The 12,905-nt window shown below is 55.1% G+C and overlaps 1 protein-coding gene across 3 annotated transcripts in view; it reads left to right on the top strand.

Annotated features, from left to right (window-relative positions):
* The window catches only part of PDGFRB (platelet derived growth factor receptor beta), a 37,330-nt gene extending 25,098 nt beyond the window's left edge, over positions 1-12,232 (top strand). For all 3 annotated transcript variants that reach the window (XM_043464974.1, XM_043464975.1, XM_043464976.1), the window contains 13 exons: positions 160-254; positions 1,168-1,300; positions 1,837-1,941; positions 2,280-2,390; positions 3,410-3,569; positions 4,603-4,763; positions 5,298-5,416; positions 5,655-5,777; positions 6,536-6,647; positions 7,066-7,165; positions 7,712-7,817; positions 8,680-8,912; positions 10,199-12,232. In XM_043464974.1, coding sequence (XP_043320909.1) covers positions 160-254; positions 1,168-1,300; positions 1,837-1,941; positions 2,280-2,390; positions 3,410-3,569; positions 4,603-4,763; positions 5,298-5,416; positions 5,655-5,777; positions 6,536-6,647; positions 7,066-7,165; positions 7,712-7,817; positions 8,680-8,912; positions 10,199-10,376 — 1,736 coding nt within the window. In that variant the 3' untranslated portion in view covers positions 10,377-12,232. The remainder of the gene's footprint in view (positions 1-159; positions 255-1,167; positions 1,301-1,836; positions 1,942-2,279; positions 2,391-3,409; positions 3,570-4,602; positions 4,764-5,297; positions 5,417-5,654; positions 5,778-6,535; positions 6,648-7,065; positions 7,166-7,711; positions 7,818-8,679; positions 8,913-10,198) is intronic.
* The last annotated feature ends 673 nt before the right edge of the window (positions 12,233-12,905 follow it).

Genomic DNA, 12,905 nt, shown 5'->3' on the forward strand with positions numbered 1-12,905 from the left:
AGGAGAGGCTAAAGGTCTGACATCATAGGCCAAAGTGGGGATGCGGCTGGTTCCATTCTGGGCAGGATGGGCAGAGAGGTTTTTGCAGAGGTAGATTTCAGGGAGGGGAGCTGCCACATGCCCTGTTTGTTCATAAGCATCTCTTGTCTCTGCGTCCAGCCCTGCCCTTCAAGGTGGTGGTGATCTCGGCCATCCTGGCCTTGGTGGTCCTCGTGATCATCTCCCTCATTATCCTCATCATGCTCTGGCAGAAGGTAAGCCCCACCTTTGCCTAATGGGTTCAGAGTGGCACACCATTTTTTTGCATGGACCTCTGCCATCCTCTAGTGCTGCAGGATCTGGCCGTGTCTGGGGCCCAGCATGGAGCTCAGGTGATAAAGATGATATAAAGTGATGCGGGGTGTCTGAGCTACCTCCAACCCCAGCAGCCTGGACCAACATGGGCCTGGTCCAGACCATCTGGAGTGCCCTGACTCTGCTGTGCACCCTACTTCCCACCCAGCATCCTGCTCGGGCATCATGCCTGTCCATCCCAGCCACAGGACACAAGACCTTTAAGGTGGACTGCCTGGGTTCCAGCATTCTTCCAACTCTCACCCACACTCCTAGGATTCTACTGAAAGGCATTCTAATCCTGCTAATCTGTCATTTCAATGGTCTGTTCTGTGGTTTCACCATTCCATGATTCTACCATAGGATTGCTGCACTCGATTCTGTCATTCTAAGATTCCAATCCTGTGATTCCAGCATCCTATGATTTCAACATTCTAAGGTTATATTTTTCTGAGATTCCCACTGTGACTGACCTGGCATGGGGAGGGGCCAACCACATCTAGTAGAATGTCCCTGCCTTGTGTCACTTTCCTGGGGTACATACTCCTTATTGCCATCCGAGGAGCAGCTGAGGTTCTTGGAGAAGCTGGTGAGAAGGTTCTGATGAGCCTGCCGCTCAGCTGTCAGCTGCTTCTCAGCCACCTCCTCCTTAAGTCTGTTCCCATGGAGCCCATAAAGGCCTTGGCTCTATTGATAACTTGCCGTATGACTTCAGATCTGTATGACTTCAGATAATCTTTTCTGGGCTTCAGTTTTTCTTGCCTCATCTGTTTCATAAGGAGCTGGACCTAGTGGTTCCCCTCTGATGATCCATCCCTGATCTTGGTTCTGCAGAAGCCACGCTACGAAATCCGATGGAAAGTGATTGAATCTGTGAGCTCTGATGGCCATGAGTACATCTATGTGGACCCTATGCAGCTGCCCTACGACTCCACCTGGGAGCTGCCACGGGACCAGCTTGTGCTTGGTCAGTCCAAGGAGGCCTCAAGTGGCAGTCTGGGGACTTGAGGCGGGTGGGAACACTGTCTGACACGTGGGCCCAGCCTTGCCATGATTGGCTTGAGACCTAGGGCTGATGTCTTGCCTTCTCTGGCCCTCAGGGCCTACCCTCTGTACAATGGGGGTAACATGATCCCCTTGAGACCCTCTAGCCTTTATGTTCTATGATCCAGAGATGAGATGAGATGAAACCCCTTTGTGGAGAGAGAGGAAGTATTAGTGAGTGCCAGGCCTGTGCCTAGTCCAGCTAGAGAAGCTGAGAGGGTACGGAGAACCTGTGCTCCCCTCTGGGGGAGAGGTTTTCCAGGGACTAAAGAGGGGCCAGAAAGCAGGCAGGACTAGGGTGAGACCAGGAAGGACCACAAAGCACTGTGATTTTAGGAGCCTTCATGGGAGAAACACCTTAAGTCCAGGGTGGCTTGAGGGATGACTAACTTGACCTCAGAGAGCATACATGTTGAGATTCTTTGTGGGTCAGCAGCTGACAGATCATCTCTTTCCCAGGCCGCACCCTGGGCTCCGGGGCTTTTGGGCAGGTGGTGGAGGCCACAGCTCACGGCCTGAGCCATTCTCAGGCTACCATGAAAGTGGCTGTCAAGATGCTGAAATGTGAGTCCTGGGAGCCCGCCCCTCTCTCCCCTCACCCCCGGCTCCCCCACACATTCAGGCACTCCCAGAGCAGGTCTTGTGCTGATTCTGTGGGCACAGAAGTACAGGCATACCACAGCCAGCAGCACTCCCGATTCTACTTTGGGAAAGAGGCTTCCTCACCCTGCCGCCTCCTCCAGAAGCCCCCCCACCCACCCTCTTTCCTTTCTCCCGCCCGTGGGTCCTCACCATCCTTGACCACATGGGTCTAACAGCACAGACTGGGGCAGATGAGCCAGAATAGGCTCCGCTGAAGCCTCCGTGACTGGGCCAGGCCTGAGGTCCTCTCTCTCCCTCAGCCACAGCCCGCAGCAGTGAGAAGCAAGCCCTCATGTCGGAGCTGAAGATCATGAGTCACCTCGGGCCCCACCTGAACGTGGTCAACCTGCTGGGGGCCTGCACTAAAGGAGGTACAGCCCACTCCCAGAGAATTCTGGGGAAGTGCCAGTGGCCAAGGCCTGGCCCCTCCCTGCCCCCTCCCCAGTCCAAGGACAACAGGATGCTCCCACTGGAGAGTCTGTGCCTACCCAGTCCAGTGCCCTCACTTCACAGAGCCAGATGTGTGTCAGATTAGCAAGTCACAAAATCACATCACCTCCAAGACCAAAGCACCCTTCAGGTCACCATTCCTAGCAGTTTCCAAATCAAGGAGTCCTCTGACATTTTAAACTTTTCACAATTGATTTTAAAAAGGGTAATAAGTAACAGCTCATGAGACATTGAAATGAGCCCTTCCTCTGGAGACCACCAACCGGCTTGCTCACTGAGAGCTGCTTTCACTCGGAAGGTAAAACAAGTAAGGTCTCTCCAGTTGAGTGTGTTTATTTGAAACTGATTACAAGTTAGGCCACAAAAAAAAAAAAAAAAAAAGTTATCACTGTTTGCAGCTGCTTATTGTGAGATTTGGGATTTTCCTCAGTATTGTGCAACCAAAACAAAATACAGAAGTACACTATGTGCGTGGACCAATTTATGTCTGCAGTGGTCACACATTTCAAAATGTTTGATCCCACCAGTATCTTCAAACTGCCAAGTCAATGCATTGTGTTTGAATTTAAACAGTAACCTGGTAATAATCAGTTGACTTTGTTTGCTTTATATCCTGGGCTCAAAATTCAGCTTCATCAACAACAGCTAACTCTGTGCTTGCAGTTTGCCAAGCACTGAGCTGAGCTAACCAAAGGCATTATCTCATGAATACTCATGAGATACTTTGGGGTGGGTATTACTAGCCCCATTTGATAGATGAGGATAGTAAGGCTCAGGGAGATTGCCTTGCTCACAGCCAGGAAAATCCAGGTTTGCTTGGGGCCTGAGCCTGTTTGCTGTCCCACGTGCAGCCTGTCATCAGCCTCATGGCTCTGACCGGAAGCCTGATCCCACCCCCACCTCCTGCCCTGGGACTGTCGCTGAGCCTGTCCTTCTGCAGGGCCCATCTACATCATCACCGAGTACTGCCGCTATGGCGACCTGGTGGACTACCTGCACCGTAACAAACACACCTTCCTGCAGCGCTGCTCGGACAAGCGCCGCCCGCCCAGCGCCGAGCTCTACAGCAACGCCCTTCCTGTCGGGCTCCCCCTGCCCAGGTACCGCAGGGGGGCTGGGGCCTGAGTGGGGGGGAGCCCTGAGGAGCACCTGCTCTCCCCTCCTTGTCCAGGACAGGAAACTGAGGCCAGGGCAGGCAGAGCCTCTCCTCGAGCCAGGTTTCACTTGTTTCACCAGCCAGCCTGCAGCCTGGCCCCCTCGGCCACCCCCGAGGTGGGCGTGACAATAACAGTGGTGACGATGGTAGCTGCCACCTGCTGATTGTAGGAGGTGTGCCAGGCCCTGCACTGAGCACTCTGCAGATGTGACCCCCTTTGACCTCTCACCAAACACACATCATTGTCTCTCCATCAACGGGGAGCACCCTTCTGTTCCAGGTTGACCCTCACTGTAGCACTCTCCACTCTACTCCTCCCTTGCTGCAGCCTTCCCCCTCCTCCACACAGCAGTCTCTCCAGTGCCTCCAGGGTAGCTATCCTCTTTCTTCTTCTTGTCCAAAAATAACACTTCTTTTCTCTTTTGCTGATGGCAAAAGCAATACTTGTCTATTTCAGAGGAAAGAGTCAGTTAAGAATAGCATTAAAAGACATTAAAATTCATCCATGTTCTCGTCAACATTTTGATTGGTTTCCTTCCAGTCTTTTTTCTCCTCCTAGAGACACATGTGTATTTCGTCCCACAGCTCTCTGGAGAGCTGATGCTGCAGGCAGAGGCATTAAGGTGATTCACTGCCCACTTGCAGGGCCTCATGGCTGGGCAGTGTCCTTCCTGTGACCCTTGTCTTTGGATATTGGAATCGCCCTGGGCATGAGTTCTCTGAGGACACAACCTAGGTCTTAATGTCATCTTGGCAGCCCCAGTGCCCAGCTCAGGATGGGTCTGAGGTTGGCTGGAAGGGCTCACTACATGGTCGTTCGTATTATGACAGATTGTGAGTGGAGGATGCTTGAGTGAGGGAGAGAAGAAATGCGTAAGTGACAGGTCCTTTCTGGCCCCAGTGGTGAGCAGAGGGGCAGGGGGGGATGAGCGGGGAGAGCCTGTGCTACTGCCTCTGTGATGCTCCTCTGCCCCCAGCCACGTGTCACTGCCTGGGGAGAGCGATGGTGGCTACATGGACATGAGCAAGGACGAGTCGGTGGACTATGTGCCCATGCTGGACATGAAAGGAGATGTCAAATACGCAGACATCGAGTCCTCCAACTACATGGCTCCTTATGATAACTACGTCCCCTCTGGTGGGTGCACACAGGGTCCTCACACCTGTGTTGTCATGCATTCTTTCCAAACCCTTTCCTCCACCCAGTCTGGCAACAACCCTGCCAGGAAGGTGGCCTTGTGCCCATTTCATAGATGCAGAAACTGAGGCCTGCCACCTACCCAAAGCTCCTGTGTGGTGGAACCCCAATATCAGCCCCTGTTTCTGGGTCAAGAAATGTGCACACAGCCTTCAGGGAGGAGAGGAGCTTGGGTTGGAGGGGATGCCTGACCTGCTGGGGCCTCAGGAAAGAGTGGTCTGCTCAGAGCAGGCCCCAGGCTGACTAGTGCCCAGAGGAGCAGGCAGGCCAGGCTGAGCAAAAGTGGCCCAGGGCTAATGCCAGAAGTTTTTTCTGGAAGTCGGAGAATTTAAGAGATATTTGGAAATTATTTTCCTTTTGGGGAAAACTTAGAGGATCAGGAGTCTCCTCTCTGGGCCATCCAGCCCCTACACGCCAGAGGCCAGGGTTCTGTGGCCCTGGGGGGACTCAAGATGTCCTTCTGCTCTTCCCTAGCTCCTGAGAGGACTTGCCGGGTGACTTTGATCAACGAGTCCCCAGTGCTTAGCTACACGGATCTTGTGGGCTTCAGCTACCAGGTGGCCAATGGCATGGAGTTCCTGGCCTCCAAGAATGTATGTGTAGTCACAGTGAGCAGAGTGGGGTCTTGGGGAGGGGGGGTCCCCTGACCAGCCAGGGTCCTCCAAGTATGTGACCCGTACAGCGGCCCTCTGGTGGCTGAGGATGGCCAATGCCCTCACACCTGGTGGCCCCTCACACCTGACCAACCATGAATTTTTCACAAAGCCCTTGACCCGGAGAGCCTTTCCCACAATCGCCCCACAGTCAGAGCTCTGTCCCCTCTGTCCCCAGTGCGTCCACCGAGACCTGGCAGCCAGGAACGTGCTTATCTGTGAGGGCAAGCTGGTCAAGATCTGTGACTTCGGCCTAGCTCGTGACATCATGCGGGACTCAAACTACATCTCTAAGGGCAGCGTGAGTGCCTTCACCGTCATCATGGTTCACGTGGCTTTGGCTCATGGGAAGTCAGGCCAGAGTCCTCGTGGGCTCTGCCTGCCTGGCCCTGTGTGTAGGGACAGGAAGAGGAGCCACCAGCTGGGCATGGGGAGGGATGGGGGTGAGACACCCAGGCCTGTGGGGTGGGCCAAGGGCTCAGATTTGCTGGGCATGGCAGGGGCCAAGTGGCCAGCTCTAAAGGTTCTGGGGGAGGATGGATAGGGAGCAGGCCAAATGTGCTTCTCAGCAGTGATGGCGGGCAGAGGCAGAAGCCCACATGAGTGAGTGGCAGGTGGTACTTGGATAAAAGGTGACCATCCTGCCTCACACTCATGTCCCCACTTTCCACACATGGACAGAACTGGAGGGACACTAGGCTCCAGAGATATAAGGTAGCTAGGATGAGAGCTGGGTGACACCTGTGCACGACCCTGCCTCCCCTCAGCAGGGGTCAGGAAAGGGATCCTGCTCCCCAAGTAGTCTCAGACCCTGGGGCTCTTCCTCACAGATAGGGGTTGCTGTGTCCCCAGCTTGTGAGAAGAGAAACTCAGCCTCCTGATCCTCTGACTAACCAGCATTGGGATGGGTGTGGGAACTGTGTATCGGCAGTGATGGGCCCTGGGGGACCAGGAAGTGAGAAATAGCTGGGGTGGGGACTGCTGGGCCTCCTCCTGCCTCCCAGGTGCAGAGTGGGGCTCGGCCCCTCCTTGCGCTCAGCAGTCTCCCCCCTCCCACAGACCTTCCTGCCTCTGAAGTGGATGGCCCCTGAGAGCATCTTCAACAGCCTCTACACCACACTGAGCGACGTGTGGTCCTTCGGCATCCTGCTCTGGGAGATCTTCACCCTGGGTATGCTTCCTTCGTTCTCCAGGGCTCACCCACACATGGCATAGCGTCCACCCTGAGCGCCCACACCTCCATTCTAGGGGGGCGGTGGGACAGGGCTCAGAAGCTCTGCTCTTTTCTTGTTCCTGTGTGACCTCGGCAAGTGTCTTGCCGTCTGGATCTCCTTACCTCTGCATCTCAGTATAGATGGTCTTGGACAGTGATGTCAAGAAGCCTGGCTCTGGTGTTCTCTGGTTCTGATTCCGGGGAGGGATTCAGTCTGTGTCCAGAGCCTATGAGGGAGTCCACATTTCCCAGTGCCAAAGCCACGATACCCACACCGATCAATGGGCTGGTATGCCTCTCCCTGTCCTGTAGGAGAGGATTCCTGCCACTTTCCCAGCACCCCTGAGCCTGTGTCTCTTTCTCTGCTCCCTAACAGGTGGCACCCCGTACCCAGAGCTGCCCATGAACGAGCAGTTCTACAATGCCATCAAGCGGGGCTACCGCATGGCCCAGCCTGCCCACGCCTCTGACGAGATGTGAGTGGAGCCTCTGGGAAGATATTTTGGGGTGCAGACAATACATATCCAACTTTACCAGCTTAAGACAAAAATAGATTAGTTCAGAGATGTAGAAAAATTAGGTATAGCTGGATCCAGTTGTTCACAGACATCATCCACAGTCTCTTGTTCTATCCTGGGGCTCTGTTCTCCTTCCTGTTGGCCTTACTTTCAGGCTGGCACCATCCAAATAGCTTCAGCCTGGCTGCTTTCACCATAGTTGCAGCAAAAGACCCAGAGGTGGCTGTCAAGGGCTCTGCTGGGGTCACAGGCCCATCCAGAACCAGCCACTGAGCTGAGGGGATGAACCCCTACTGGCCAGACCCGGTCATATGCTCACCAAGGTGCGATCAACCCCATGGAAGCACTGAACTGAAGGTGAAGGAAGGACTTCTCAAGGGAACATTCCAGAGCAGTAAAGGGGGGACCCCTCCTCTCCTACCTCTTTTTATTTATTATTCCCTTTGTCCTGGGAGGCAACAGGCCCTGAACCTGAGGCCCTGACCTCTCTGCCCCTTTCCCCAGCTACGAGATCATGCAGAAGTGCTGGGAAGAGAAGTTTGAGATCCGGCCCCCCTTCTCCCAGCTGGTGCTGCTTCTTGAGAGACTGCTGGGTGAGGGCTACAAAAAGGTACGCTGAGGCAGGGTGGGGGTGGGGGCTGGAGAGCACCAGTCCAGAAATAGACACAGGGTACAAGGCTCACTGTGACACACTGCTGTTTGGGGACAATCCTTTCCCCTCTCTGAGCCTGTTTCCCTCTTGGTGCCAATAAGGGATGTGAGTGTAGTTTATTTTAGCAGCACAGAATTTCTTAAAGTGAAATCCTACTTGGAAGCTGATTAATTTAAACTGGAGGCAGGGAGCCTATAGCCCCCCACCTCATCCTGCATCCTTCCACTTGCCTTTGCAACCAGACCAAAACTGGGCCTCCGTCCCAAGTCTGAACAACCCCAGGCGCAATGACCACTAAGGACCTGACCGCTTAGACCCTGTGGCAGGCTCGTACAAGGCAGATATTGCCAGCAGGACCTTAAAACCCTCCCTTGCCCCACTGCAAAGCTAGTGCGAGGGGGATGCATGTATCCTTTGTGCAGACACAGCCTTTTCCCTCAATCCATTCCTCAGTCCGCTCCCAACCCCATCTGGTTATCGCTCCAGGACCAGTAGTGAGGGAAACAGGCCTCAGCGAAGGAGGCCGTGGCAGGCAGAGAGCCCACGCCTGTCTCCCCTGAAGCAGGGGGAGTTAGGGTCATGGGTGCCGGTCTGAGTACTAACCCCTCCCCAGGTGACCCTCAGCTCACCTTGTCTGTTGAGAGGCCAGAGAGGAGGGTAACTTAGTGGCTTTGGGCAATTCTCCTTCCTCTCTGAGCACCAGGGACCTTATTTACATAATGCTGGAGGGGCTGGCTCAGAATCTGCCTGTTAGGTGATCTCTAAAGTCATTTCTGGTCTGACCCTCCCTTGTCTCGGATTCTTCCTGCCCCCTGAGCAGAAGTATCAGCAGGTGGATGAGGAATTTCTGAGGAGCGACCACCCAGCCATCCTTCGGTCCCAAGCCCGCTTGCCTGGCTTCAGTGGCCTCCGATCTCCTCTGGACTCCAGCTCCGTTCTCTACACTGCCGTGCAGCCCAACGAGGGGGACAATGACTACATCATCCCCTTGCCTGACCCCAAACCCGAGGTTGCTGATGAGGGCCCACTGGAAGGTTCCCCCAGCCTTGCCAGGTAGCTATTCCTACCTGCAGCCCAAAGCAGTGGTGTACATAGTGTGTGTGTGCACACGTGCGTGTGTGTCTTTGTGTGTGTGTGTGTGTATCAGTCTGTATCTTCATGCCTTCAGACCTGGCTTAGAAGTGAGTTACCTCAGGTGAGTACTTATTCCTGCCAATGAGTAGAAAAAAAGAATGGAACTCATTTGACCTTTGATGACCTCAGGTGGAAATGGCAGGCTGGTAAGAGAAAGAATGGCATGGGACGTATTTGCAAAATATCTGTTTCCTTTAAAGGAGCTCCCACAGGCCATCTACTTTGTCCCCTCTCTAGGCTGTGACTTAGCCCTAAGGAGGGAAAAGGAAAAATCTAATTTGCATCCCCAGCACCACATGTATTACTCTGTGATTTGGCCTTCAGCACCATGCCCTGAGGACCCCAGGGAGCATGGAACAGGGAGGCAGAGGTGTCTGCAGAAGTTCAGGCCAAAATTCAGACTGGGGAGAAGATTCATGCCTTTCTTTTGCCTTGGGATGTGAAGATCAGCATGAGGGGAGGGTTTTGGAGGAAGGCCAGCTATCGCCTGGACTAGATGTTCCGCATGAGGCCAGACCCACACCCAAAACAAGATCCACCCTGTGGTGAAATGGCTGGGGCTGCAAACTGGATCCCAGCTGTATCTCTGCCACTTGCTGCAGTGAGACCCGGCCAGGTACCTTCGCTGTGAGCCCATCTCTCTACATGCACTAGGGGCACACACAGGACTTAGAAGGCCCTCACCACCCTGTTTGAGAAGCTAATATTCCAAGGCTTCAAGCAGCCAGTGTACAGACGAGTTCAGCTGAGTTCAGATAGCTTGGGGTGTGAATGCTGGGGCTGCTCTGAGCCTTCAGACCAGCTGCTTCTCCTCTCTGAACCTCAGTTGCCTCGTCTGCAAGATGAAAACAGTAGGAGTATTTCAATTTGGAGGTTGTTATGGGGATTGAATGAGGTCATTATGCATTCAGACATGTGGGAGATGGAGACTGATGAGTAAGCAATGGACTTTGGAGTCAACTAGGTCTGCTCTAAGTCCCCACTCCTATACTTAGCCACTGTGTGATTCAGGGCAATGACATAACCTCTCTGAGCTGCACTTTCCTCACGACGCCTGCCTCGTGTAATCTCTACAAGGATTTTAGTGAGCTAAAGTGTGTAAGGTGCATGCAGCCAGCTCAGGTAGATAGAAGGCTCTATGTTAATGCTGTTCTTTCACTGAGGTTCCCTCCAGCCTCTCACTCACTCCCCCTCCCCGCCTCTAGCTCCACCCTGAATGAAGTCAACACCTCCTCTACCATCTCCTGTGATAGCCCGCTGGAACCCCAAGAGGAGCCAGAGCGAGAGCCGCAGCCTGCCTCCCAGGTGGAGCCAGAGCCCGAGCGGCCGCCGGATTCCAGCTGCCTGGGGCCTCGGGCCGAGGCGGAGGACAGCTTCCTGTAGGGGCTGGCCCCCACCCCGGCCTGCCCTACTCGAAGCTCCCCTCTACCTCCCAGCACCCTGCACCGCCTGGCCGGGCCCGGCCTCCCGTCAGCCAGGCTGCTCCCGTCGGCTGTCCCTTTCTGGAAAGCTTCTGCCCCGGCACATCATCCCCAAGCCCTGGAGCTGGCTTAAGAGGCAAGAGAACTGGAGGAGCCGTGACCAGTCCTCTGCCTCTTGGAGCGCCGTGTGACTCTGAGCCAGCACTCTCCCAGGGGACTCAGTTTCCCCATCTGGAAGATGGGAACGGTGGCTTGGCAGCCCACAGTCTGGGATTCTCACCCTGCCTGACAGGTGTGGAGGATGGAACCCTCAAGTTTCGTGAAGTGGTGGATTAACTCTTTTCTGTTCAGCCAGCTGCCCCTCAAGGAGCTGCAGCTCTCTCCTTGCACTTTTTTCTCCAAGAGTTGGGGAAGGGACCCCAGCGTCTCTGGCTCCTGGCCGAGCTAGGGCCTGGCCTTGGACAGTGTTGCCTCATCCAGGAGACACCTGCCCTCAGTGCCAGTCTTTGCTTTCCCAGGCCCAGGCTGGTCTGGGGCCTTCTGTGCCTAATTAATGCTGGGGGCTGAGCCAAGTACAGGAGGCCCTGGCCTGTAGCCCCAGGCCCAGGCACTTAGGGTGCACCTCTCCATAACATGCCTTGTCCATGTCTTCCTGGCCCCATGGGTCCAGGGATCTTCTTCCTCATCACTGCCAGTCTTACTCCACTCACCAGAGTCTCCAGGGCCAGATGAGCCCCACATCTCTGATGAGTGTGTTGACATGCCTGCAACAGGTGCCTGCATGTGTGGACCAGTATGGCATTGGACCTGCTACGAGACCTTGGAGGATTCCTTCACCTTCTCTGGGGCTGTTTTCCCTGTTGAAAAATGAGCGTTTGGACTCACTGACTTCTGGTACCCTGCCAGCACTAACATTCTAGAGTATTCCAGGGGTTGTACACTTGCCCAGATGAAGCAAAGATAAACACTCCAAACCTCTATCCTGGGATCAGCTGGGGCCTGGGGAGGCCCTGATCACACATCACACACATCCGGGCATTCAGGAACTGGGCCCCTTCCCCAGGGCCCTGGCAGGTCCCCAAAGGCCCAGGCCTTGGCTCTGAGTGATAGCCAGTGTCCTGGAAAGCCCCCAGAAGCTGCCCCAGGAATGGAGGGAGACCATGGGATCCCTTTCACCACCCACGTGACCTCTGGCTGGAGCTATCCTGGGCAAAGGAGGCAGGCAGCAAATCGGGGCACCTAGCGCATCCCACCACTCCAGCACCTTTTGTCCAGGGCTGTGCTGCAGACCTGACGGACAGTGAGAGGACAAGACGCCTTGAAGGGGGGACCTGAGGAGGGGATGCAAGAGGTGGGTACTTTGCAGGTTGCCTTCCCACCTTCCAGCTGCCCCACCCTGAGGAAGGAACCATGGGAGATGGCTTTGTCCGCCCAGGGGTGCTCACCTCATGCCTCTGCCAGCTCAGTGGGCAGTGGAGGGGCCTGGAGAGTGAGGGCTGTGGCCAGGACCATTGGCAGGGGAAGGGCTGGATGGGGTGGGGGTGGGTGGGTGAGGGAAGGTCAGCGACTCTGGGAACCAGCCTCCTGTGTTGGTTGGCACATCCCTGCCCTGGGACCCCCAAAGCCTGGTCAAGGAGAGGGCATGGGTTCTCACTACGGTACCAAAGATGTAATCACCTAGGTTTACAAGTATTTTTAGGACTCACATTAACACACATTTATATGACAAAAGTGCTATTTTGTACGCCATCAAATTTTCCTCTCTGTGTACTTTTTTAAGAGAAAGATTTTAATATTAAACCTGGTGCTTCTCACTCACAGACTTGGTGGTGTCCCACAGGTGTGGGTCCCTGGGCCCAGGAGGTGGCAGGAGTGGGGTGGGACAGCCGGGCTCACCCAGCCATAGGATCCCCACATGGTCCCTCAGCTCAAGTCCACTTCCATCTGTGAGACAGGGTTTTTCACACTTCCCCCCGCCCTTCCCTGGTAGCTGGGGGACCTGGACCTCAGGCTTTGGTTTTCCAAGTTGTGAAAGGAGAAGGCTCTTCCGGCTCTGTAGTGCTTGGTTCTGGGTGGGGGCCCTGAGCCCCACTGCCACCCCCACCCTGCCCCACCATGTGCTTTGGCTTTGGCCATTAAGCCAGCCCCGCTCCCTGCAACCTGTGGCCCAGATCCAAGCTGGTGTGGCTCATAAGAGGCCTTCGCTACAGCCCAGATCCCAGGCCCTGGTGACTGGTGGTCAGGTCTCAGGTACGGGCAGGGAGACAGACAGTGCGCCCGAGGGAGCAGAGCGGAGGAAGGAGAGAGAAGAAGAAACAAGGAAGATGTGGGTGAGTGTGGCCACAGCACGGCCAAGACAGGGAAGCTGGGGCCCAGCTGTGGCTCTGAGCACAGAGTCTGCCAGGCTGGGAGAGGGGTGCAGACTCACCCCTCATGGCTGTGGCAGCTTAGTGGTGTGGGGCTGGGATGAACCAGGCATCTTGGTGTCCAC

Source organism: Cervus canadensis, chromosome 4 (assembly GCF_019320065.1).
Source record: "Cervus canadensis isolate Bull #8, Minnesota chromosome 4, ASM1932006v1, whole genome shotgun sequence".
NCBI lineage: Eukaryota > Metazoa > Chordata > Mammalia > Artiodactyla > Cervidae > Cervus > Cervus canadensis.